The sequence below is a fragment of the Vidua chalybeata genome, chromosome Z, assembly GCF_026979565.1.
Source record: "Vidua chalybeata isolate OUT-0048 chromosome Z, bVidCha1 merged haplotype, whole genome shotgun sequence".
Taxonomy (NCBI): Eukaryota; Metazoa; Chordata; class Aves; order Passeriformes; family Viduidae; genus Vidua; species Vidua chalybeata.
Genome location: NC_071570.1, coordinates 65,169,800 through 65,195,498, shown reverse-complemented (window position 1 = coordinate 65,195,498; position 25,699 = coordinate 65,169,800). Strand labels below are relative to the sequence as shown.

The 25,699-nt window shown below is 41.7% G+C and overlaps 1 protein-coding gene across 1 annotated transcript; it reads left to right on the top strand.

The window, feature by feature from the left end:
• The first annotated feature begins 3,273 nt into the window (after positions 1-3,273).
• Positions 3,274-25,427, top strand: LMNB1 (lamin B1). Its single transcript, XM_053932213.1, has 11 exons — positions 3,274-3,758; positions 12,381-12,537; positions 13,215-13,340; positions 14,317-14,487; positions 15,833-15,958; positions 18,447-18,667; positions 19,899-20,124; positions 22,061-22,165; positions 22,581-22,700; positions 23,398-23,511; positions 24,677-25,427. Exons 1-11 carry the CDS (start codon positions 3,412-3,414, stop codon positions 24,716-24,718), a joined length of 1,755 nt encoding a protein of 584 aa, XP_053788188.1. The 5' UTR covers positions 3,274-3,411; the 3' UTR covers positions 24,719-25,427.
• The last annotated feature ends 272 nt before the right edge of the window (positions 25,428-25,699 follow it).

Below are 25,699 nucleotides of genomic sequence, written 5' to 3'. Positions count from 1 at the left end.
ACTATGGACACATATGCAGAATGTATTCACTATAATTCTTGTCCACTTTAAAAGTAAATATGGTATAAATACAAATTATTATATATACATATAAAATCTGTTTTAGCAATACAAAGTTGGCAACAGCAAAATTGGCTCTTTTACTAGGAATGACAGGATCTATGCAAATTTCCCAAAACTTAAATCAATGTACAGAGAAAACCTTTGCTACAAAATGGTGCATGTTGGAAGGCTTTTGTTTAAAAATATCTCAGTTATTGAAATGCTTTCCACATTTTGAAGAGATGAGTCCAAGAGGTGTAGTCTTTTGGGTCTGTAAGTTGAGTGCAAGCTCCACATACACAATTTATGCTGACTACAAAAAAATTAGTAAATTAAAATTAATAAATTGTAGTTGCAGTGGCATTTTGAACCCATGTGGATGCTGTATTTTAGAGGTGTGTCAGAGCTGAGTCACAGGGGTAAACACCACATTCCTGTTTTTTTCTTTGTTTGGAGCTGCCCTGAGTAAAGAGGAACAGTGCTGATATTCAGTTTCATCAGCCCAGGCACAGTTTGAAGACCCATCATTTACTCACTTCCTTTTTCAGACTACTCCATCAGGAAGAATTCTATCACACAAGCACCAGAAAGAAATCTCAGATATAAAAAAAAAAAATGTGAGGGAAATCTTGCAGCAGCAATGATTACTTATTTCTTTATGGAAGCTAGTCTTGCTGTTGAAACCAACACAAATTTATATTTTTAAAATAATGCAATATTAATAGATTTGACTATTACAATTTTATGTGTATAGAAAATGCTACATCAATTTTTTTTTTATTAGGTGGAAGCAGCAACCTGAAAACACAGAGTGGTGAAAAACAAGCATGGAATCGGCAAGATCAACATTTAGTTTTTTCACTGGGCAATTACAATAAGAAGATTGATCTGGCCAGCTGCTTCCACTACAATATTTGTTTCCATTAATATTTTTTAATAGTATTAGCCAATCTTGTCTGCTAAATAAGCACCATTTAGTTTAATCTCATGTGGTAGACCAGGAAGCTAAAATGCAGTGGTTTCAACAACAAAAAGTTTAATCTTGTGGCTTCTGAGGGGGAAAGGAAGGCCTCCTTACAAATAGTTTGGATTTAAACTACATCCTTTTGATTTGGGAGGTGAAATAGAATACATCACACCCATACCTCTGTCGGGAGAGAAAAGTGCTTTGCTTCAGACAGACCAACTGCAAGACAAATATACAGGGTGGGGAAGGGATGATAACACAATTTATTATAACAAAATGAAAACTCCATGATTTAAAACATAGCTCCAAACTAAATTCTGGAAGCAGACAGAACCAAAGCCAGCACTAAACACCTGCAGAGGGCTCAGTTTGTCCAACAGTAAAACCTCCCAAACTTTGTCTCTTGTACTGCCTGTGAACACAGATCCTTTCACACCAGTGCCAGCTGCAGTGTGTAAAATTACCCTGGGTTATAATCCTACTATGCTGACAATTTTATGTTCCAGCAGGTGCTGTAGAATTTTTTCCCAGCTGTTATCACTCTTGTTACCCAGCTTTTCTATTTTTCCAGTGGAAAAGGAGCAAATTCTAGTAAGTGGCAGGGAATGAAAAACCAGAGGTAATGGTTTGTGTCAGCAAAGGCACCATGTGGGAAAAGCAGGAACTCCCAACTATGACTTAATTACTTTAGTTATATACACCCCTGTGACTGGAATATATTCTTTTTGCACTTTGAAGGCTGTGACCTAGCAGTGGCAATTTGGAAAAGGATTCCTGTTTTTCCTGAAGAATTAATGTTCAACCTGAAAGTGAGTGCCTCTCACTGGCAGCAAAACTTCAGGAGCCACACTGACATCAGCCAAGGAATATGAAAATGCACAATCCAAAGTTGGGCTGACTCCACCTGAGGAATTGCACTTGAATCCTGAAATGAGCAAATTTGCAGAATCATGGAATCACTTAGGTTGGAAATGAGCTCTGAGCTCAAGTCCAGCCTATGACTGAACACCACCTTGTCACCCAGACCATGGCACTGAGTGCCACTTCCAGCCTTTCCTTAAACATTTCCAGGGACATTGACTCCACCACCTTCCTGGACAGCCCCTTCTGCCCTCTTATCCTGTAGCTGGGAGATCCCTGGATACCAAAATCCTTCAAAGCAGCCCCACACTGGATGATCAGGCAGCAGCAGGAACCAACATTGTTTTTTTAAAGCACAGCGAGCAGCCTGTGGGTGAGGGAGATGTAAATTCTGGGTAGGAAACATCTGGGACAGCAAAATTCCTTATTTATGAGGGGTTTATAGCTGCAGCTGAAAATGAGCCCAGATATGCCCATATAGCCAAGAAGGCTGATGGCTCCTGGGCTGTGCCAGCTGTGGGGTGGCAGCAGGAGCAGGGCACGACTGTCCCTGTGCTGGCCCTGCTGAGGCCACACCTTGAGTGCTGTGTCACCTCTGGGCCCCTCACGCAGGGAATGGAGGGGCTGGAGCGTGGCCAGAGAAGGGAACGGAGCTGGGGAAGGGAATGGAGCCCCAGGGGAAGGGAATGGAGCCCCAGGAGAGGCTAGGGAGCTGGGAAGGGGCTCAGCCTGGAGAAAAGGAGGCTCAGGGGGGACCTTGTGGCTCTGCACAACTGACAGGACGTGACATCCGAGGGGGGTCGGTCTCTGCTCCCAAGGAACAAGGGCAAGAGGGAATGGCCTGAAGCTGTGTTGGGGGGAGTTAGGTTGGACATCAGGGGGAATTTCTTCCTAGAACGGGTGGCCAGGTACTGGAACGGGCTGCCCAGGGACGTGCTGGAGTTACTGTCCCTGGAGGTGCCAAAGGAAAGCCTGCACGGCGCTCAGTGCCATGCTCTTGTTGACAGGGCGGTGTCTGGTCGTACGCTGGGCTCGATCACCCCCGCCTGATTTATCCCGTGATTCTGTAATTTACAGTCGCACCGCCGAACGAGTGCCGCTCCCCGGGAGCGCTCAGCCGGCCGAGGGGCGCTGCGGGAGGCGGTGCGGGGACCCCTGGGCGCGGCGGCGGGAAGGAACGCAGGGTCCGGGTCCCTTTGTCCGGAGCCATGGGCGGGAACGGGGGGCGGGAATGAGGGATGGGAACGCGCGCGGAGCGTGGGCGTGGCCTGGGGGCGTAGCCTGAGTGGCACGCCCGCCGGCCGTTGGATTGTTTTGAATTTAGCCCGCGGCAGAAGACGGCTCGCGATTGGCTGGCGCGGGGCGACGTGGGCGGGAGGGCCGCGAGTGCGATCCGGCGGGGCGGGCGCGCGGCCATATTGGATCGGTGCGGCGCCGGCGGAGGAGGAGGCGACGGTGGCGGTCGGTCCGTCCGTGCGTCCGTCTGTCCGTCGGTCCCCGCCCGCTCCCCGCCCCACCGGTATCCCCCCCGCCCGTGCTCCATGGCCGACCCCACGCCGCGGACCCGCGGCCCAGCCGTCGCCGCGATGCCGCAGAGCCCGACGCGCATCTCCCGCCTGCAGGAGAAGGAGGAGCTGCGGCAGCTGAACGACCGCCTGGCCGTGTACATCGACAAGGTGCGGAGCCTGGAGACGGAGAACAGCGCGCTGCAGCTGCAGGTGACGCAGCGGGAGGAGGTGCGGGGCCGCGAGGTCACCGGGCTCAAGGCGATCTACGAGGCGGAGCTGGCGGACGCGCGGCGGGCGCTGGACGACACGGCGCGGGAGCGCGCCAAGCTGCAGATCGAGCTGGGCAAGCTGCGCGCAGAGCACGAGCAGCTGCTGGGCAGGTGGGCAGCGGGGAGAAGAAAAGGCCGGGAAGCATCCGTGGGATAGCGGGATGGAGATAGGGATGAGGGCGGAGCGGTGGCGGAGGCACCGGCGCTGCGCGCCCTGCGCTGCTGCCCGCCCGTCCCGGCGGCGCTCGGCCGGGGGCTGCGCGGCCGGGAATGAATGAGGGAATGAATGAAGCACGGGCAGCGCTGCCGCCGCTCCGCCCCGGCGGGAAGCGCCGGCCCCGAGCGCCGCCCCTGCCGGGTGCGAGTGCCCCGGCCCCCGCAGTATCCGCGGGGTGCTCCGGGACGGCTCCGACCGGTGCGGACGGGGAAAAAAGGGGGAGGTTTTGGTTAGACAGGCTAGATATTAGCCAGAAGTTCCTTACCGTGTGGGTGGTGAGGCGCCAGAACAGGTTGTACGGGGAGGCTGGTGCTTAAAAAATGAGGTGCTCTGATTGCTACCCGCAGTAAGGGAGACCTTAGAGCGCCTTCCTGTAACTAAAGGAGGCTGGGGAGAGATTTTTGACAGGGGCACAGAGTGATAGGACAAGGTGGGAACGGCTTTAAACTGAAGAAGGGCAGGTTTAGATCAGATATCGGGAAGAAATTCTTGGCTGTGAGAGAGGTGAGGTCCTGGTACAGGTTGCCCATGGAGGTTGTGGATGCCCTATTCCTGGAAGTGTTCCAGGCCAGGTTTGATGGAGCTCTGAACGATATACTGTAGTCAGTGGCATCCTTGTCTGTGTCTGGGTACTTGGGACTGGACAGGCTTTAGAGTCCATTCCAGTCCCTTAGCACTGTGATTTCCTGACTGTTCGCCTCCCCTGCACGAACCGAGGGCTGTCTTTAAGGCTCAGGCTGCTTCGGGGTGAAAAATGGAACCTTTCTAAAACAGATTATCTTCGTAATGTGAAAATACTGACTAGGTAATACATGGGTCATACTTAAAACCAAAGACAACTGGAGTTTCTGTGTGTCCTCCTGGATATTCAGATGTTACAAAAGGTAGAATTTCTGTCCACACATCCCCCAGACTGCTGGCTTTAGGGCACAATGCCAAGATCCCCACTCTTGCAGCAAACTGATTTTGAGACACTAGATTTTGCTTCTTAAACATTGGACTCGATTCATTTGTTTATTTGGTTCCTTGTTTGTGTTTACCTTCAATTTGATTTTTGTGACTACTGCAGTTTTAGGCATTCACGCTTTAGTCCTGGAATCACAAGTTGTATCAATTCTGGGAGGGGAAAAAAACCTCCAGAGTTATTCTTCCTCTGCTACTGTGTCTTAAATGCCCTCTCAGCCCTGATTTTTCGTGATTAAAAAGATACTTCATGTGTAACCAGCACATTGATATTCTTGCGCGTCTGCAGACAGCTCTGATATCTTTTGGACTCTGTTATTTAAAGAACTAAAACCGTGAGCTTCTAATTAGTGAGTCTGGTTGTTCTTGGGGTTACCTCTTGGTGCCTTATGAAGGTCTTAAATCAAAGTAGTCGTTGACAGTGATAGGGGAAACCAGGTGTAGCTGCAGACAGGCACCAACATTAATTGACTCCAAGGTCAAGCCAGGAATTTACATCTCTTAGTGATTTTATTGAGGAAGACACACTTGTGTGTCAGCTTCTCACAAGACTCCATGTGTGGGACTGGGATCTAAATGCAGTCTTGTAGTAGATTCTCTTTTTGTGGCTGGAACCAGGGCAGTAATAATGTAGACATGGGCATCTACATATTCTTTTTTGCATTTGCCTGTGATGGGATACTTGGCAAAAACCTGTTTTGGTGGGGGCAGGGTGTTGATTGCCAAGAACTCCTGGATAGTTTAATAAAACAAACACACAGTGCTGTTTGAGGCTCCTGGTTTCCACTTGTTTGTAGCTGTTTGGTGTCAGACTTCACTATGGGCGTGCAGTTTCTTAGTCGTCTTTGAGTGTTAAGGTGGATATCTTGGGGATATCTAAGCTTATCTGTAATTCTATTTACGAAGTCTTAAAAAGGAGCAGAGGGTTTTTTTCACTTGAACTGGAGCACACTCCTTCATGGCTTCTTAAAGCCGTTAAGTCACATTATAACCTGACCAAAAAAAAACTCTTAAAAGCACTTTGCACAAGTGTGCATAGGAGTACTGTAAAGGTTTGCAAGGTAAGATGAGAATGTGTGCTCTCAACAGAATTTTCCTTGCTCTCTCTGAAAGCTGAAATGCAGTGTGCTGTATGCACTGGCTTTGGTTAAAATGTGAGTATGTAGTAGTTTGGATCTAACAGATCCAGTTGAGGGGGAAATAAAGAAAGAAAAGCTACCTGGCATGTTTGGTTTGTGTGATTAGGTATCCTGGTAGCTGTAACATTCAAATTAGTGATGGCTTTGGTTCCTTACAGAGCCAGTGGAGATAAATGTGAGGAGAAATGGCTTTATGGGTTTTCTGGGTCTGTGGAGGGAGCAAAGATGATTTGCACTTAGTTATCTGAAGCTGGGTAATACCATTCATGCTCTAGCTGGCCTTATTGTGTTATTCGAATATTTTTGCAGGTGTTATTCTTGTGCAACTCTGTTTCCTCTGCTTAGAATGGCATCCTTCTTAATTGCTTGATCCATTTTATTCCAGTCATCTTTCAGTCACTCTTAGTGCCTCAAACTCAAGCTTCTACTTACTCTTGAAGTGCTGTAGGACTTCTCTTATTCTTCCTTCACAAAAATTAAAGATCCGGCCACCTATTTGTTGGATTTGCTGACTTCAGTGCTATCTATATGGTGTGATGCACCAAAAAACTTGCTCTGCTCATACTTCTAATCCCTCAAGAAAATTGCATTTGTTTCTTTAGCTGACACTCCTGTATACAGCACACTTGTTGCATGCTGTCCTTCTAGAATGCTTGTCATGCAGTGGGTTCTGCTGTAGCAAAAATATGAAGGTTTCCCTTGATACTTCAAATCTCTAAAAAACTACGGGGCGGGGGGGGAAAGTGAGATTAAAAAAAAGAGCTTCCCTATTTCTGTTCTGGGGAGAGGATGGAAAAGTTGTACTCATAGTTTAAGTAGGAAGCTTGTGATGGGCAGAATGGAGATAAAGGGAAATAAATCCCTGTATCTCACGGCTTGGGGGAAAAAAACATGTAATTTGAGTTTAGGTGTATAGAATTCTTGGAGAGCTCTTGGGAGGTGGAGAAGAGGGGGCGCTCTCTTCCATAGTTTGAGAAAGAATTGAGAGACTGTACCGATTTCACAGTATTTCCAATTTATTTTCTCATTAGTGATTAGACAAGACTTTGCTGTATGCTTTGCCATTGGTGTTGGCTGTTGCAGAGACATGCCTCTACTTTTATCCTTTAAACAAATAGTGTAGTTAATTGTTATTGCTACAGTTATGCCAGTCAAGGGCTGTGGAAGATGCCAGCAGTAGCTCCACATTAAAAATGTCTGTGCATACTGATTTCCAGCTGCTGGACTTGCTCACGAACAATAAAGGTGAAAGGTTGCCTGTAGATGGTGGGATCTTGAAGTCTCAAAATGTATGATGATACAATTAGCAACAAATTATTTTGGGGTAACAACTCCTCTTTTTTTTAGGCAGGGTGTGCTTCCTACAACAGTGCAGTGTTGCCTTGGCTAGGAGTTCAGATTGCTGCAAAGTCCATATTTCTTGAAAAAAAAAGATTAAATAGGCAAGGCATACAAATCAGTAAAAGATGTGATCCTTGGACATGTCATAATGCTATCATTTAAATAGCAGGTCCCAATTGCTCCATCACATCCTACAAGACTGGACAAAGCTTCTGCTTTTGAGGGGAAATGTGTCATGGGTTCATCATTTGCCACAAGTGCACACCAGGGAGAACTGCTGAGCCAGGATGGTGGGGGGAAAAGGTCTTGTGTGTCACTGGAGCAATGAACTTAACAAGGGTGTAAATTGTGAATTTTGGCACAGCTAAGTCACCAAGTTGTGTTGAACAAGGGCCGTTCAGAAAGCCAAAGCTGGCTGCTGCGTTGTGTGGCTCTGCTGATGGGTCAGGTTTCAGCATAGCTTTCCACTGGTGAAAATGGTTTCCAAGATAAAGAAAATTTATTTCAAAGAATGTTTGTGATGGGGACTTAGTTCAGTGTATGGCAAGTCAAATATCCCCAGCTGGACTTGCCGATGTTCTGGAAGGTCGTGTGAGGAAATTGTGTTCTTTAGGAGGTATAAGCTGGTGTTAACTCTAGTTCATTTAGGAAACCCATTGTTTACATTTGTCTTTGGCAGGCTGGGGTTTCACTGTGGCAGTTTGCCAGTATTGAAGGAAATCTGCTCTCCTGGAAGAGGAGACAATGTGATTAAAGTAACTTAAAAGGAAATTGTGTGCTTTATTGAAGATGTTGGTAAAGGACTTAATCTTCCTTTATTATCTTCAGGTGTTTTGTAGAGTGCAAGCATTTATAGCAAAGGTAATTGTGGCAAGGAACTAAACTTCAGTTTCAAATATCAAAGAGATAATTTGTCTGGCTGGCTTTGCATTTCCAGTTGGCCTTCCTTCCCATCTACACTCTGAAGTGCATTTCTGCACTGAGATTAGGCAGTAAAATAAATATCAGTAACAGTTTCCCATCAGTCGGTGGCTTGAATTACTGTGCAAGTGTGTGGCACTCTGCAGCTGGTACCCTGAGCAGCTACACAGAACCATGTGGTGTTGGTGCAGGCAAAGATGTGACACCTGTTCCTGGCTTTTCCAGGGTGCATATGCGCTGTAAGGAGCTGGGGAGGTACTATGGAAAGGAAGTTGAGTTGAAATTTTTTTAGGCATATTTTTGTTATTGTAGGTGATCTTGAAAAGTGAGGCAAAGATTGGAGTCTATGGAACTTCAGAGCTTTAATCTGAAATCAGTCGCTTTTTGGATGTGTACAGAGCACCCAGAGGAGGAAGAAGTGGGATGATTAACTTGTTGAAAAATAATTCAAGCCACTGAAATGCAAGAATTTATATTCGGAAGTAAACATGTCTTCTGTGCAGTGTAGGTCATAAATATTTGGTCTTAAATTTGTGGACATGTAATGATGACAGGGTAATGGGCAGTGGCTTGACATGTGTTTATGTGTGTAGGTTCTGCTTAGAAATGGGGTATGGGATTCACATAGATGACCATGAACTTCAGGTTGGATTTGTCACTTCAAGCAGGGTCACAGCTGAGCAGTATGTGACCAGAGATGATGTGTTGTTGTTGGTTGCAACTACATTTAAATAAAATGGGTGACATGAGACAAGTTGAAACAATGTTACATATATTTATTTATAGGAAAGCCAAACTCATCCAGTTACTCTTATTTTCATGTTGGTCTTTATTCAAAAATTTGAATGCTCTTAGGTGCTTCTTATGTTATTTCAAGTCACTTTCTTGCAAAATACAGCCTTAGTGTTTTGTCTGCCACAGGGGAAAAATGTGGGAAACTGACTGCTAGCTAAATAAATCATAGAAAATTCATTACTGTAGTTGGGTGGTTTTTAAATTATTTTTATAATTCTCTACAACTGGAGTAGAAAACCAACCCACTGTGCAGTAAATGTAATTTTATATGGGTCTAAATATAGGCTGCATTTTTATCAAGAAATGCAACACGTGTGTATCTGTCATGATTTGGCTGAAAGCCAATGCTGTTTGAGGAGGGTTTGATTAGTGTTGGTAATGCTTAGCTTTGTGATCAGGCTCTTAAGTAGTGGCAGAAAAGAGTGGGTGGGGTGTGGGAGGTGAGAAGAATCTGCTGTGGGCTGGTGGCATCCTGCACTTGGTCAGTTCCAAATTCACTTCTGAGCTGCACCTCCCAAGGTCTGGCTGCTGACTGCTTGCCTTGCATTAGGTGTGTGGTTTGTCTGGCTCCAGATGGTCAGTTCAGCCAGAAAATTATTTCTTTGGGTTTTTATTTGGTTGGAGTTGGGTTTTTTAGGGTTTTTTGTATGGCTTTTCTATTAACTTAGCAAGAAGTTTAAAAAGATTATGGGAAATTCTAGGTTGTTATAAACAATTCCATGGATAAGAAGATCATGCACTTTGAAGTCAAAAGAGAGAAAACCAAGCTGCTTCTTTGAAAAAGATGCAAGTCAACAATTACTTGTTTGCTTTTATTTTCATTTCATGAGTCAAAGTACTTGAAAAGGAGTACAGTTCTAGGTAATTTCTGAACACTGCAACAGGAAAGTATTTGAGGTTTTTTCATTTGCTGTATTCAGATGTAGCTTTGGCTCTCTGGGGAGGAAGAAGCCAGCCATTGTCAAGAGGCTGAAGTTCTTCCTGGTCAAAATTAGTGGGTGTGAGGGTGAAGTATGTGTTGTATACATTAGTGTTTGTTTTTATAAATCACAGAGGCTCTTCTGATCTTTCCCTCCTTTCCTGTGTTCCCTTTAGGGGTGGGATGACACTGTTGAGTTGCTGAGGTTTCATCTGGCTTCCAGTGTTTGAAGTGTTGAGCTGTAGTTTCTGTTTTCTCTCTGAGAATGTGTTCAGATGAGCTGTCTCATAGTTAGACAACTCATGTCACTAACAACTAATAGTGCTTAATTTTAATTCTCCATCCACCCACCACCACCCCCCCGCCCCCCCCCCGCTGTGGCTTTTGTTGCATTAAATTATAGTGTGGCTTCACAGACAGTCTTGTTGCAAACAAGCCAGAAAGGGGTGATCTAACTGGTAATACTTTTTGTGGTACAGGTACTACACTGGGTTTTAATAATGTTGTTGTTGCTAGTCCATTTTATTATAACACCCTTTTTTCTCTGCTGATGCATAGCAGGAATGCTCTTCTCAGCAGCCTTTCATTCTGTAAATGCATTAAAAAGGTATTTGCATTAGAATAATTTAAGATCCAAGCAGTTTTAAGGTATCCACCCACTTGTAGTGGCATATTTTGGGGAATCTCTCTGTTTCAGAGTCCAGGATAATTTGGGACAGACTGGGGAGCAGCACATTGTCTATAGTTCTGCAACTTTCTCATTTCAGGGTCTGACTTGGTAGGCTTGGTTTCAGCATGGGAGAAGCAGTTTTTTTCATGTTTTGATTAAAGCTTTTAGTCCAGAAGTGATCAAACAACAAATGAGGGTCTGCTGTGGACCCTCATACTTCCTAATAGGTGATGGAGAGATCGGGTTTTTTTACAGATGTACAACATACCTTCCCTTCTTTCTTTTTCCACTTCTGCTGCACACCTTCCTTGCATGCTGAAGTTCCAACAGGCCTCTGTGGAAGGGGAAGGACAGGACAGAACCTCTAGGGAATAATGCAGAGAGCTGGAAGCAGGAGTGTCCAAACCCTGCCTGTGTTTTCGTCCAAGCGGTGGATCCAGATGTGGGTCTGAGGAGTGAAATGCCACTAAGGTAGTGGGGAGTGTTGAGCAGGAGGAAGCAGCTGAGTGCAGAAGAGTGTTTTTGTGTCTCAGGGGTTCCCAGTCTGGCCCTTGGAGGCCACAGTGGGGGGAGCAGGTGCTAATCCCATGGGATCGGGATTAGCAAGTGCTAAATCTGTTGCGTAAAGCCTGCCATGTGGTGTGGCTGTGCTGCTGAAATCTCCAGACATGCATTCCATTCCTGCATCCCTCTTTGTGCACACACCTCTCCTGAGTATGATAAGTGCAGGTAATCTGGGGAAAAAACAGATCTTGTAAAGCTGAGGGTGCCTCCTTTTAAAATTGTGTTATTTTGCATTAGGTCTCATTTTGTCAAGAAGCATTGCTGTTGTGTCTTATAACCTGTACAGTGACTAAAAAGAGTAGTGGATGTATTCTGAATCTATCCAATTTTAATTTTATCAATTTATCAATTTTTCTGCACATTATGTTGTTAATTCTGGGGGTGGTTTTTTGGGGGGGTGTTTTGGGTTTTTTTCTTTTTTTTTTTCTTTTTTTCTTTTTTTTCTTTTTTCTTTTTTTTTTTTTTTTTTTGATGTCTGGAAAGAAAAGCATAAGAACTGAAGAAGGATGTGCCAGCTCTGGTATTATTGAGCCTAAATCTGTCCATTCCTTTAAAAAGGTCATAGTTCAATTAAAACCATCTAGGACTTCTGTATGCTACTGCCCCTGATAGACAAATGTGGATATCCTGGGCAGAAAAATAGTGAGCTTCAAGGTTGAAGAACTTGTTACACATTTAATGGCTGCTTGTGCCATCTAAGAACAAGAAACACTTTTATTCATGAATATGTGTTTCCTTTCTCCTATTTTTGATAGTAGCCTGTTACAGTATTATTTGTGGATAATAAACTTGTGTTTATGCGACATTACTTTTTCCCCCCCATTTGATTTCAATGTTTGAATATGCTGGTTTAGGAGATAAACACCTAGAAAATGCTTGACTGCTTGTCTAGACACAAAAACTAATTTGAAGGTAATTTGAAAATCTGTGCTTGCCTTCATAAAGAAATCACATCACCTCTGCACCAGTGTAATTTCTATCATGGCAGATATTGTTGTATAGACAGGATTTGGGTCTGTTTCCTCAGGTGTGTGAAACTTTGCCATTTTTGAAGGGTGCTGCAAAGCACGGTAAATTTAGCTAACACAAAATGTTTTTGACAGGTGTTTCTCAGGTTCAAGATTCAGATTGCTTTATTGGTCAACAGTCGACTTTGGGGGCATTTTTTGGTTTTCTTGCAACCACTTTCTCTGGTTTGTTCCAGCTATGCAAAAAAGGAATCTGACCTCAGTGGAGCACAGATCAAACTTCGTGAGTTTGAAGCAGCCCTGAATTCTAAAGAAGCTGCACTGGCCACAGCCCTTGGTGATAAGAAAAGTCTGGAGGGAGAAATTGAAGATTTGAAAGATCAAATTAGAGAGGTGAGAAGAACAGATATCTAACTATCAGGTTCTCTTAGCGAGTGAGGTGGTTTTCTGTATTATGAGCTGCCAATCTGATAAAGTATACTTCGTAACCAAAAAAAAAAGGATGAAAACCTGTCAATTTTAAGAGCTGAGAGAGCTCTTAAAATTGCAGATGCTGAAATTATGAGGGATGTTACTGAGGGGGAAGAAAGCAGGTCAAGACTCAAAGTATACTTGACACTTTTCAGAAGTGTTTTGGGGGGCAGATTGACTTCACAAGAACAGATAATAACTGACAAATAACAGTTTCTCTCTGCCCTCCTTTTGGTTCTGGTGGAACAATGAAGAGGAAAACCTCTTGTCCTAGTTTTGTTAGCCTTTGTTAAACACCTCCAGAGGGCGAGTGGTGGAGACCACAAAACTGGTGTTTTCCATGTATTAAAAATTGATTTGTAAGGAAAATTATTAAGTAGTAGTTTTAATGCCAGCTGCTAATGTGAAATATATAGAACTCACTTGTCTAAGCAACTGCAAAAGTGTGTATGTGTGGTATGTAATATTACTGGGGTAAATATTGGGATTTGATTGTGAAGTTAAACCTTAATGTGTAGCTGGCTGTAGTTCTGTGACGGTTTGGCCATTGTGTGAGTTCTGCTGCATAACTTTTGTGTTGATTCTTTTATTTCTTAAAGCTGGAAGCTTCTTTAGCTGCTGCCAAGGACCAGCTTATAAATGAAACCTTGCAGAAGGTGGATCTCGAAAACCGTTGTCAGAGCCTCATTGAGGACCTGGAATTCCGTAAAAATATGTATGAGGAGGTAAATTTAGCCTCAAGAATTAACGTTTTTAAAGGCAAGAAAACTGGGAAGTCATTTTAGAATAGGAAAATAATTTAGATTGGGAGGTGCCTCTACAAGTTGTCTGAACTCCTACTCAGAGTAGGGTTTATTTCTGTTCTAGCATGAAGATTTCTAACTTCCTTTTTCTAGGAAAAATTATTTTAACTCTGAATTGTTGTGGTAAAACAACTTCATGTATCATGTTGTTTCATCTTAAATTCTGATCGTGGTATGCACTGCACATGTCTTTTTTTATTAATGAGAAAATAGGTTAGTAATTTCCCATATAATCCCATTATAAGAAATAAAGTGGAGGGAGACTCAAACAGGTGCTCTGGACCTGCAATGTTTTTTAGTGTCAAACATTTCTAATAGGATGCTTTTGAATAATGGAAACAAAAGTGGATGAATAGTTGTCTCTTAGAACTTTCTCTTGCCACCCTCCCTTTCACCTGTGGCATTTGAGTCTTTCCAGGAGGAACCTTAGACAGTAACAAATTTACTTGACCATACTGTCTTTTTTACCATGTGTGCTTTTTCTTGCTAGAAGTATATTCTTAGCTTTATTTTATATTGTTGGAATCCCTTTCTTTCCAGAGAAAGCACAGGCAAGCACAGAACTAAATGGGGAAAGTGGGTTGACTGTTATTTCACAGCAGTTTGATTTTGTTGAAGCACAGAAGATACCTCAAGAAGGGAATATATTTCTAAAATCTAATGATGATGAGGTCTATTTGTTTTAAAGTTCAGTCAATACTCTGAAAAAAATGCTGTTAGTATCCTAGCTCTTATTTTAATGAGTGGCTATTGCAGAATAAGACTGGGGATATTGTTCTACTAAAAGTTTCATGCCAGAATAATCTGATACAAGATTACTCTCCACTCAGCAGGATAGTCTTCTGAAATTTTTGCCCTGTGTTTAATTAGTGTTACCATGTTTCTGTGGCTCTCACAGGAGATCAATGAGACAAGAAGGAAGCATGAAACTCGCCTGGTCGAGGTTGATTCTGGGCGTCAGATTGAATACGAGCACAAACTGGCCCAGGCCCTCCATGAAATCAGAGAGCAGCATGATGCACAAGTGAAGCTGTACAAAGAAGAGCTCGAAGAGACTTACCATTCCAAAGTGAGAACATGTTTTCACACAGCTGTTTGTTGTGCTTTTGTTTTTGTTTTGCTTAATAGCATAATTGCTGGCAGTTCAGAGAGGATTATTAGGGAGCTGGGTTTGAAATTAGCATGTGTTTGAGTGTGGATTTGCATTTTCACATCTCACTTTGGGAGCAGGTTGAATCCTCATCAGGCACAATAACAGAAGGGAAGGCAGCAGTCTGTGAAGGTGATCTGGGGGGAAAAGTGATTAATGCTGGGATTACTGTGAATTCAAGGAAAGTTTGTGCCTTGGTAAGCATGATACTGAACAATGATCAATAAGGTGTCCCATGTTTTGTATAAAAATTCATAATGGGGCTTGCTGAGAAGACAGAAGATAGAGTCCTCTGACCCTATATAAAACATGGGGAAGTTTTACAATGCCCAGTAACTTCTGTTTTTCACTCACCTAGGTAGAAAACTGAAATCCGTTATACTTCATCATTTCCTTCCTCTGCTGTTACTCAGCATTTATGTCAGGAGGCACACTGATGTCTCAACTGAACCTGGTTTCTGTGGCTGTGCTTGTTGCAGTTAGTATTTTTTAAAAGCAAAGTGGTATTTTACAGCAGAAAAGCTCATATAAACTGAATTTATTAGCATTGGTTTTGATCTTTTCAGCCTGCTTATCTCCAGGCCTTCAATCTGGCTTGGAAAAGATTGTTTAAAATATGGTCTAGCCAAAAACGCAACCTCTCATTGCTTTCTTGGTCTTTATCATCAGGTATACTGTATTTTTGGAAACTTTGTTTAAAAAAATAGATTGCTTTGCATCATCATCATCAAGTTCAATAAATCTATGGTGCAGCTCAAGTGTGTGTAGTAGTGTTAAGCAGGAATGATTTAGTTACTTTTATAAAAGTAAAACTATTTAAGATGGAAGTGATAGAATGAAGCAGTAGTGGCTTAGGGCACTGGTACTGGTACCAATTTGCTTATATTGCCTGAAAGTTAACCAGTTTGCCTCTTTTTAGAGAATTGGTAATTTCAGTTTAGCTTCCTCACCAAGAAGTTAAAGCGTATTGAATGTTTAAGTGTATTAAATAACCTTTGTCCTTTAGTAGTTCAATTTCAGTAATGTCTACAATGGAAAGTTTTGATCCTAAGTAAATATTCAGAGAATTGGAATCCTAGGCTGGGCAATGCAACATGGTAACCACATTTTAGCCCTAATGGAAGAAAGAAAAAAAGTTTCACTGCATTGGAGCTGCAGAGAAGAACTAGAGTGGCTTAGCATTGCCTGTGGGTTTTTGGTGATTCATTCCTTCTTCTCGTGGAAGTTACTTTGAAACTGATGTCTTCACTTCGTTGCCCTGCAGCTGGAGAGCGCCAGGCTGTCCTTGGAGATGAGCAGCTCTGCAGCCAACACGATCAGGGAGCAGCTGAATGAGAGCCGCATGCGCATCGACAGCCTGTCCTCCCACATCGCCAGCCTCCAGAAAGAGGTATCCAGCTGTGCCTCCTCGGTCCTGCTATTTATAGATGTTGATTTTTGTATTAAAGGGCTTTTCTTCCCGTTACGTTTGTTGGTTTTTGTATTAAAGGTCTGTCTTTCCCTTAATTTGTAAGTATGTTCAGCGTTGCGACCGGAGTTCATCTTCTCTCCTACTGCTCTGTACTTTTTCAAATTCCATAATGTCTCCTCTTGACAAACTTTATTTTCATTTTCTGTGTGTAGTAGTCTGCTAAAGAGCCAATGTTTGAAATAGAGTACTGTTAACTGGCTTTTGTGAAAATTTCTGTGGATAGATGAGGCAGTTTTAGACAAATGTGTATTAAATGTTCTTGACACTCTGAGCAGTTTAGTAGGACCAGTACAGGACCAGCCTGTAGAATTCTACAAAGCAATATTCAAAGCTAGAACTAGAATTTGCAGACTTTTTTCATCCTAGGTCCACTTTGCATGTAGACATCTAAAAAAAACCCCAAAACTAATGACCTGATCTTGTCCAGACTAAAAATGTGAGACTGAGTAAAAACATCAAATAACTTAAGCATCTGTAGGGCAGGACCTCGAGCAGAAATTGGTTATTCCTAGATCACAGAGGGCATAGATCACACCCAGAGAAGTATGACATAATGTATGACAAGTGATATGTTCAGTACTGGCCTGTTTGTAATATTGTGTGCACTGCAGTGGGAAATCCAGAGTGAAAAGCCCAAGTGTTAGGAGGAGGTTCTGCAGTAAGCTTTTGTAACTCACTTGAAAATGCAACAAAACATTTCAACTTTTTTAGGAGTATAAAATACTAGTACTGTTTGATCCTTTCTGCGATACATTTTGAATTTTATTCCTCCTGTACGGTGGACTCTAATAAGACATCAAAATTCTATGTATTTCTAATGAAAAATATAAATTTGGGGGATATTATTTCTTAATTTTCCAAATAAATTGGCAGATACTAGTAAGAGTCTTCCTAGTTTTCCTTTTATCCAGTCAAGTTAGTTTCTGGAAAAGATCAGGTGATATAATGAATGTTCATGAGGTTCCACAGGAGTTGGATGGAAAGTTTTGGCCACTGAGCTCTTTATTTCTGCCTTTAGATTACCATCGTCTTTTGGAGGTTCAGTCAACAGGTTTTTTAAGTTAATTTCCTCTGTTCTGTTACTTCAGAAGTGACAGCTTAGTTCAGAGGACTTGCTTCTGAACTGGCAGCAGTGTTTGTTGGTAATTTCAGGGCAGTCAACTTCAGGGAGAATCAACTTCTGTCAATTTGACTGTGATTTTCCACCAAAGAAACCATTTTGCTGTGGTTTTGGGATGGTTTTTTTTTATGGTAGCATTAGTGAAGTCAGCCAGGACACTTTTGTTTTCCACTTTACTGGCATTAAGTTAAGCTTTATTTTGTTGGAAATCTCTTATCCCTGGTGCTGGTCTGGTTTGAATTGCCAGCACTGAGCTCTGTAGTAAACTCCACTGTGATCTTCCATGTGACATAAAACGTCATTTATCAAAGTCCTTATCTGACTCTTAGCATTGACAACCAGTTACACTGGTCCCTTGTGTCAGACATGGAGACTCTCTTTTCTGTCTGTGTCTGGAATAAGTGCTGACTTCCTAAATTGGGGTTGCATGCATAGCCAACTTCGTGATTATGGAGCATTGGTTCCTGTGTCTGCTCCTTAATTAAAAAAAAAAAAATTAAATCTCAAAGGGCTGTGAAACAGAAGAAGGCATGCTTATGGAAAGTAAACCCTAAAGCTTGCCATCACTTTGGGCTTTCTTTGATAAGCATTCCATTCCATGGGTATACAGGTTTAAGATCTGCTGACCTGATGGAATTTTTGAAGCAGGAGACAAATCAGATTTCTTCAAGGAAACCACTGTGAGCAAGCCTTGGAGGTTTTAAGGATAGGCAGGCAGGTTTGCACTGACAGCATCCCCTATTCCTTTAGGGGAGCTGCCTTCCAGATTTCAGGATTAGCAGCACCAAGCCAAAGCAGAAAGCAGATGTCTGGAGACTACTGAGCACTGAAATACCTCCAGGGGTGGTGATTCCTCCACCTGCCTCCCTTGGCAGCCCATTCCAATATCTAACCACACTTTTGGAGAAGAAATTTGTCCTAATGTCCAGTCTAAACCTCCCCTGGTGCAGCTTAGGACTGTGTTCCTGTGTCCTGTCTGGCACGTGTTAAACACTCAAACTCTTAGGCTCAGTTTTTCTTACCCGAGTAAATTCAAGTATAGTAGCATATTTTCACACCTCAGAAAAACAGAGCAAGGATGTTGCAGGTTTCACTGGAATTTAGGTGTTTATTTGTAGTAGGTGAGGTGGAGGAGGAAGCTGAACATGGGTGAGCATGAACTCAGAAATAGGGGAGGATGTAACTTCTGTGTTTTAAATTCCGTGTTGCCTGAACAGCAGAGCAGGTGGAGGCTTGGTGGGCTTTTTCTTTGCACCATCATTGATGTTTTGAATGTTTTTTCTTTAGTCCAGAGCGTGGCAGGACAGAGCACAGGAGCTGGAGAGCAGCTTGGCCCAGGAACAGGAAAACTGCCGCAAAACACTGGCAGAGAAGGAGAAGGAAATTGCAGAGATAAGAAATCAGATGCAGGAGCAGCTGACTGACTACGAGCAACTCCTGGATGTTAAACTGGCACTTGACATGGAGATCAATGCATACCGGAAATTGCTGGAGGGTGAAGAGGAGAGGTAGGAAAGGACATGGCAAGGAGGTGGTGTCTCTGTTCTCTCTGTGCTTTTCTTGTGTTTTTCTCTGTTAAAAAGTAGTTTTTAGTGGTGCTTGATTGCTTTCCAAGGCCCTGTTATTGCTCCCTCCTGTCTGACACAAGCTCTAGGTCACCATAAGACCAAACACACTGATTATCAGACCAGCTCTCAAGGCAGCAAACACCTTTTTTGTTGTTGTTAAGATCCAGCAAAGAAAAAGTAATGAATTGTCATTTGTATGCCTGTTTGGTTCCGTGCTTGATATTCTTCTTCGAAATTAATTGCAGGGTTAATTAATTGTTACCCAAATTCCTCTAAGTATAGAATAATTTTAATAAAGTCAGAGCCATTGTGATTGCCCAGCTCATCAGCCAGCTGCATTTTCCACATCTGGCCTCGGAGTTCTTCCAGTACTGAGAATATTCACCTCTGTCACAACTGTAATTTAAAGCAGTTTGATTCTTCACTGTATTCTGAGCTGCTCACTGCTGATTCCTCTCAACTGTGGAGATGAAATAGCCAAAGCTTTTATGCCAGTATGTTTTTGCATTAATTTCCCACAGTGGCTTAAGTCTCCCTAGGGTTTTTCTTTCTTTGTAGTCTTCAACAAATGCACAGAAATGCTTTTATGCTCTCAATGTAATAGTCCATCAGTGTTCTGTGCTCCAGGAACATTAATCAGTTGTTTGACAACATTTTATTCACCTCTTAAGTACTTCACTTCTTCATGTAACATGCTCTGTTTACTATGTGGCTGTATAAATATATGGGAAGAAGAGGAGGTGGAAGAAAGTTTCTTTTAAAAGAAAGGTGGGAAAAGTACAACCGAATCATGGAATCATTAGGGCTGGGAAAGATTTGAATCCAGCTGTTGACCCAGCACTGCCATGGTCAGCACTAAACCCAAATGCCCAAGTCCCTCAGTGTCCCCAAGTGCCACGTCCACGTGTGTTTCCAGGGCTGATGATTCCACCACATCCCTGGGCAAAGCCTGACTGCCTTTTCAGTGAAGAAATTCCTCCTGATACCCATCCCTGTCCCAGCTTCAGCTGTTTCCTCTCACTCTGTCCCACTTTCCCTGCGAGTGCAGCCTGACCCCCAGCTCACGTCACCCTCCTGCCGGTGAGTTGTGGAGAGCAAGGAGGTCCCTCCCTAAGCCTCCTTTTCCCTGAAGTGATGTGTGTATGTGTGTTTTCTCCCTTGCCCACACCAGGCTGAAGCTGTCCCCCAGCCCCTCCTCCCGGGTGACCGTCTCGCGCGCCTCGTCCAGCCGCAGCGTCCGCTTGGCCGGCAGCAAGAGGAAGAGGATTGACGTGGAGGAGTCCGAAGCCAGCAGCAGCGTGACCATTTCCCACTCTGCCTCTGCCACGGGGAACGTGTCCATCGAGGAGATAGACGTGGATGGGAAGTTCATCCGCTTGAAGAACACTTCTGAGCAGGTTTGGAAGTGACCACGTGTGTCGTGAGTTGAGGTGCCAGGGCGTCCTCGACACCCTTACGGCTCCCAGGCTTCACTTTGACCCCAGAGCTTGTAGCATTAAGGAACTAGTGTGTCTCAAAGAAAGCTTTCACACACTGTTCTGGATTAATGGTGACTTTTCCCCAAGGATTTTTGGTGCTTTTGTTTTACTACAAGGTGGCCCGTCTACCTAATCGTTACCTTGCATTTCTGCATTCTGCCTTGCGAGTAATGCACCTGTAAAACTTTACAGATGACGTTGTTCCTGATAAGAAATGCTGCAAGCAGACACCAGGCTGCTTTAGAAGCCTTTTTAGCACTTTCTCTGCCTTAAAAAGGCACAAAAGAAATAGAGATGCAGAATAAAGGTCTAGATGAAATTAACTGCCAGTGTCCCTTGTATCTGCATAGAGCTTTCCTAAATCATAGTTTTTCTTCTTCCTTGGCTGCACCCACAATTTTATGAGCCCTCAGTTCCCATGCCAAAGCCACTGTTACAGTGACGACTGAGATAATTTGATTCTGTGAAGAGGCTGGAATTTGTATTGGGAGGGTACGCATAATCTACACAAATGAAGAACCCTTCAATAAATAATAATCACTGCCTTATTTTGTCCTCAAAATGATGCTGTTACATACAGTACATTTCCCTCCTTTATCTTCACTAAAAGGCAGCTTGTTGTGATGAGCTGGCCTGGTTCCAAGTGTCCCAGTCCCCTCTAATCAGTGAGGATATGGACAGGCTCCTCCAGACTGGGATAATGTGGGTTTTAATTACCTGTAATTACCACACCTCAGGAGCGATGATTTTGTTTAGTGAATTCAGGAAACATTGACATTTCTCTTGGTCTAGACAATTCAGTCTGTAGATGATTCAGTTCAGCCAGGTCAAAAACTATTTCTGGTGAGTCAGAACCTGCCTTTTTTTGCTTTTTTGGGGTTTTTTTTTTTTTGAGCTTCCCCCAACACATATACTTGTTTAACTCCACATACTTGTTTTCCCTACACCTTTAATTTGCCTACACATCCATTGTTTCATAAGAAAGGAGGAGCATCAGTTTTGTTCCCAGTAACCATGGGTGGTTCATGTTTTTAGCACTTTTTTAGGGGGTCTAGATTTGAGCAACTCTCTGCAGTGGAGTGTAATAAACTGTACTTGGGGAATATTCATGAGTGTTTTGACAGTTTATATAAATAAATCGATTTTAAAAATTTATAAAATCCTCTCTAAGTATGGTATGTTTTGGTGTGATGACAAACTGAATGTCAGCATCCATTGAAATATATAAGATTGTTTATTTTAGATAATTTTAACTGATGTTGAATGATGAGAACCTATGTGGGTGGGAGAGTTTAAAAATGCTTGTTTTGAATTTAAAAAAATACCTACTCCTGTTTTGAAGCAGTCATTCTGTAAAGATGACTTGTATATGATTTGTTAATGCTTTTCAAGTAGTTGATAGGGAAAAAAATAGTATAGGGAGTATGTGGTGGCAAGTGTGCATATGTAAAAATATTTCAAGAATACTAACAGCAATATTTTGTTTTCTAGGAAGCCTACTTGCCATTCTGTGCTTCAAAAAACAATAAATATTTGTAAGGGGATTTTAATATTTAATTAATTTAATTACTAATATGTATTTCTCTGGACCAAGTGATAACAAAACTGATGCAAATCATAAACATTAGTTAACATCAGAACTCAAAAGCAGGATGTATTAAGCTTTAACTTCAAATAAGAGGTAAGATAAATTTACCTAAAATTATTCTAATTCCATGCTGAAGATCAAGTGATAATAAACCCCTTCACTGAAAGTTCTTTGTGTGTCACAACCTTAAAGATAAAACACACTACATGCATAGCAGAAAAATGAATGCTGGTGGAAATACTGGGTGTTTTTCCTCTCTTTTCTTAGGATCAACCTATGGGAGGTTGGGAGATGATCCGAAAAATAGGAGACACTACTGCAAGTTACAGATATACCTCAAGATATGTACTAAAGGCAGGCCAGACTGTTACAGTAAGTTGTCAAGTTTCTCTTGAAATGGAATTTAGGCCAACTTCTGTGGGTCAAAAAGACGCAAAGTTTTTAGTTTTGTCCTTCCTCTGTACATGTTCAAGAAATTATCACCTGTGTTTGTGTTGGGTGTTTTTTGTGTCAATTGCTGGGATAATTGCTACAGAGGGATGTTTTTCAGAATTTTCTGCATGAAGCAGTGATTTTCGCCATGTACAGGTGAAAATTTTACATCATATGACATATTCTAGAATTCCTGCATAAAAAACATGTGTCTTTTAGTGTGCAAAACTTTGGAAGATGCTTGGTTTTCCTTGCTGGAAGAGATGCACAGCATCACTTAAATGAAATACATTAACTGGATTTGGAAATGTGGTACGACTGGCAAAAAATGTTCCTGTGTGACTTCTGTTGTCAGATCTGGGCTGCAAATGCTGGAGTAACTGCAAGCCCTCCCACTGACCTCATCTGGAAGAACCAGAATTCCTGGGGCACCGGTGAAGATGTGAAAGTTGTGCTGAAAAATTCTCAGGGAGAGGTAAAGCACCTCAGATGTGTGTGAGATTTTTCTGTGGTGGTATCACCTACAAGGATTCAGACTAGGGCTCCATACAGGAATGCACTGCAGTGGTCTTTTGATAAAGTTTTCTCCTTTTGGAGAACTAGCAGCAGTTTAGAAATGCCTCTACTGAACCCTGTGATTTTTTTTTTTTTTTTTACTCCAAATAGTGAAATAAATTACTTGTTCAGACACCTCCCTCATGGCAGGAGCTGGGTAGTGCCTTAGAACACACCTTGGAAAAAAAAGTTTTGGCAAACTCTTGAGTGATTTGTCTTCTAAATCAGTTTTCCTTAAGTTTGTGTGCTTATGAGGAGTAGGGAATTCCACAGTGAAATCCACATGAAGCACTGAGGGGTTAGTTCAGGTAAGGTGCAATTTAAAACTTCTTGTGTGACATGCTGCAAATGAAAGAAAATATTTAAATATATATGAAAAAAGCAGACTTTGGAAGTCTGTGTTGTCAGAAACAGTTAATCATTAAGATATTTAAAACTAAGCTGTTTATGATCAGCAATACTTGAGAAGTATACAAACAAAATGAGTGCAAGTAATTTTCCCAGCAGCTGGAGCTTTCATTTCTCAAAGTCTTGAGCAGGTAAGAAACAAGAGATTTTTTTTTTTTTTTTTTTTTTTTTTTTTTTTTAAGAGTTCAAGTCTTAAAACTGTCTTGCAGGAGGTGGCTCAGAGAAGCACTGTGTTCAAAACAACAGCACGTAAAGGGGAAGATGAGGAAGTTGAGGAAGAAGTAGCTGAAGCTCTGGATGAGGAAGACATTTACCATCAGCAGGTATTTTCTTTTAGGGTTAATAAGGTTATTTACATTGAAAAAATGGAGATATAAGTAATGAATTCTTAAATAAAAAATACTAAAAATCAGTGTGGATGTTATTTTATTTTCTTTTTTTTAGTAATTTTTTTTAGTAATTAAGGAAAGCATAGAGCTGTCTTATTGAAACCAGTGTAAAAATATTGCTTAATATATCCTCTTGCAGGGAAGTACATTTTTTTTAAAGTTTAAGATATGGGGATTTTTTCCCCTTAAACTCTGTTCCTCATAAGATTCCCCCTATGCTAATTGTTTATAGTAAAGTTTGGCTTAAGCAGGTAAGTTTACTGAAACTTCAGAATTTAAATCTCTCTTTATCTCTGATAGAGAAAATATTTTCTCTGATAAAGAGAGATCTTCACATATTTTCTCTGATAGAGATAATTTTAGATTTGAAAACTATTTGAGAGAAAATGTGACTGGCATGCTGAAAAAAATGAAGTTCTGAAAACCCAAAAAAAAAAACCAAAGGACTATGTTGGAAATCAGAGATGTTGCATTTATTACATAAAACCTCTCAAGGTTCTTGTTTATGCTCCCTGATTCAAATATGGCAATTATTTGTATTTTTCTGATACCTGTCCTCTATTGATCCTCAATAGGAAAGGACATGTAACATTGTTTTAATTCCAGAGTAAAACAGGTTGTACATCTTTGCTGACTCTTGTTTGTACCATGCCATGCCAATAATTTCATATATTAAAAAGGGCATTTGTGTAGTGTGTGTGTGTATATATATATATATATGTATATATATACACATATACACACAGAGAGAAATATATAAAATTCAATATATATTAACTATATATTAAATATATAATTATCTATTTGATAGATAAGATATAATTCATATAAAATTGTATCTACTTATTTAAAAGTATATAATAAAAAAGCACAGTAGATTCTTTTGGGTAGAAAAATGTTTTGAACATTTTGCTGCTGGGATGGTTTGATGTTTTTTGGTTTTTCTTCTGGGTTTTTTTGGGGTTTTTTGTGGGGTTTTTTTTGTTTGTTGTGGGGTTCTCAGGTTTTTTTGGGGTTTTGTTGTTGTTGGGTTTTTTTTCCTTTTTTGTTTTATTTTGTTTTGTTTTTTGTTTTAAATTGTTCTCCCTGTTCACAACAGGCAGAGCAAAGGGCATCCAACAGAAGCTGTGTGGTCATGTGAAATTCCAGCCACTCCAGGCTCTTCCAGCTGTGGTAATCCCTGCCTGCAGAACAGAGCCTTCTGAGAAGCACAACGTTATTTTCCTGTCTGTGAATTTTTAAAGCTGCAAGTCTGATGGCCTTAAATTTCCTCTGCCACTGAAAAAAGAAAAAAGAGAAGGAAAAGAAAATGGAAGGATTGTCACAAGCATCTTGACTTCCTCACAGAATGTGAGCTGGTAGCTCCTGGCAAGGAGAATTCAGAGCTGATGCTCCTGTCTCTTTCTCAGATTTATACACCAGAGTCTCTCTTCATTGAAACCTTGCTGGAGTAGGAATATTCCAGTGTGTTTTGGGGATCGATTTTTCTTAGATTATACCACTCTAGACTAGTTGCTACAACCTCTTTGTATTTTAGGTGCTGTTGGGGATTGGTTTAGAGTTCTTAATTCTGGAAGAGGATTCATGTTATACCTTGTAGTTGTGTTGTTGAGATAGTGTTAACAACTTAAATTTTCTTATGTGGTTTTTTTCTAACAAACTAGAAAGCTGTTTTAATATGGATTGCCTTACTTGTTTACAATTTTTAGTAAGAAAACAAAGTTGCTAGAAGTCTAGTCTACATTTGTATGGGAAACAGTTGTAATTTTACCAATGTTGAAAGTTTTTCTGTCCTTTTCACATTATTCCAATGTCTGAAAAACATTTTAATAAAGTATCTCTGTGCTACAGAGTAAAGCTTTTGGAATTTGTTTCTTCCTGGAACAGAGCTAAAAGTTGAATGAGCGTTGAATCCTTGAAATTTATGGGCTTTGAAGCTGAAGAAACATCAATTAAATGGAACAGTGGCATATGAGGTGCAAAGATTTCTTCTGAATAGTGGCTGATACTGCTTCACATTTGGAAAATCAATTCTTTAGAGCTTTATTCACACTCTGCTGCATTTGTGCTCATCTTGGCTCATGGTTCTGTTCTTACTGGACTGGTTTTTACTGCATCCTAC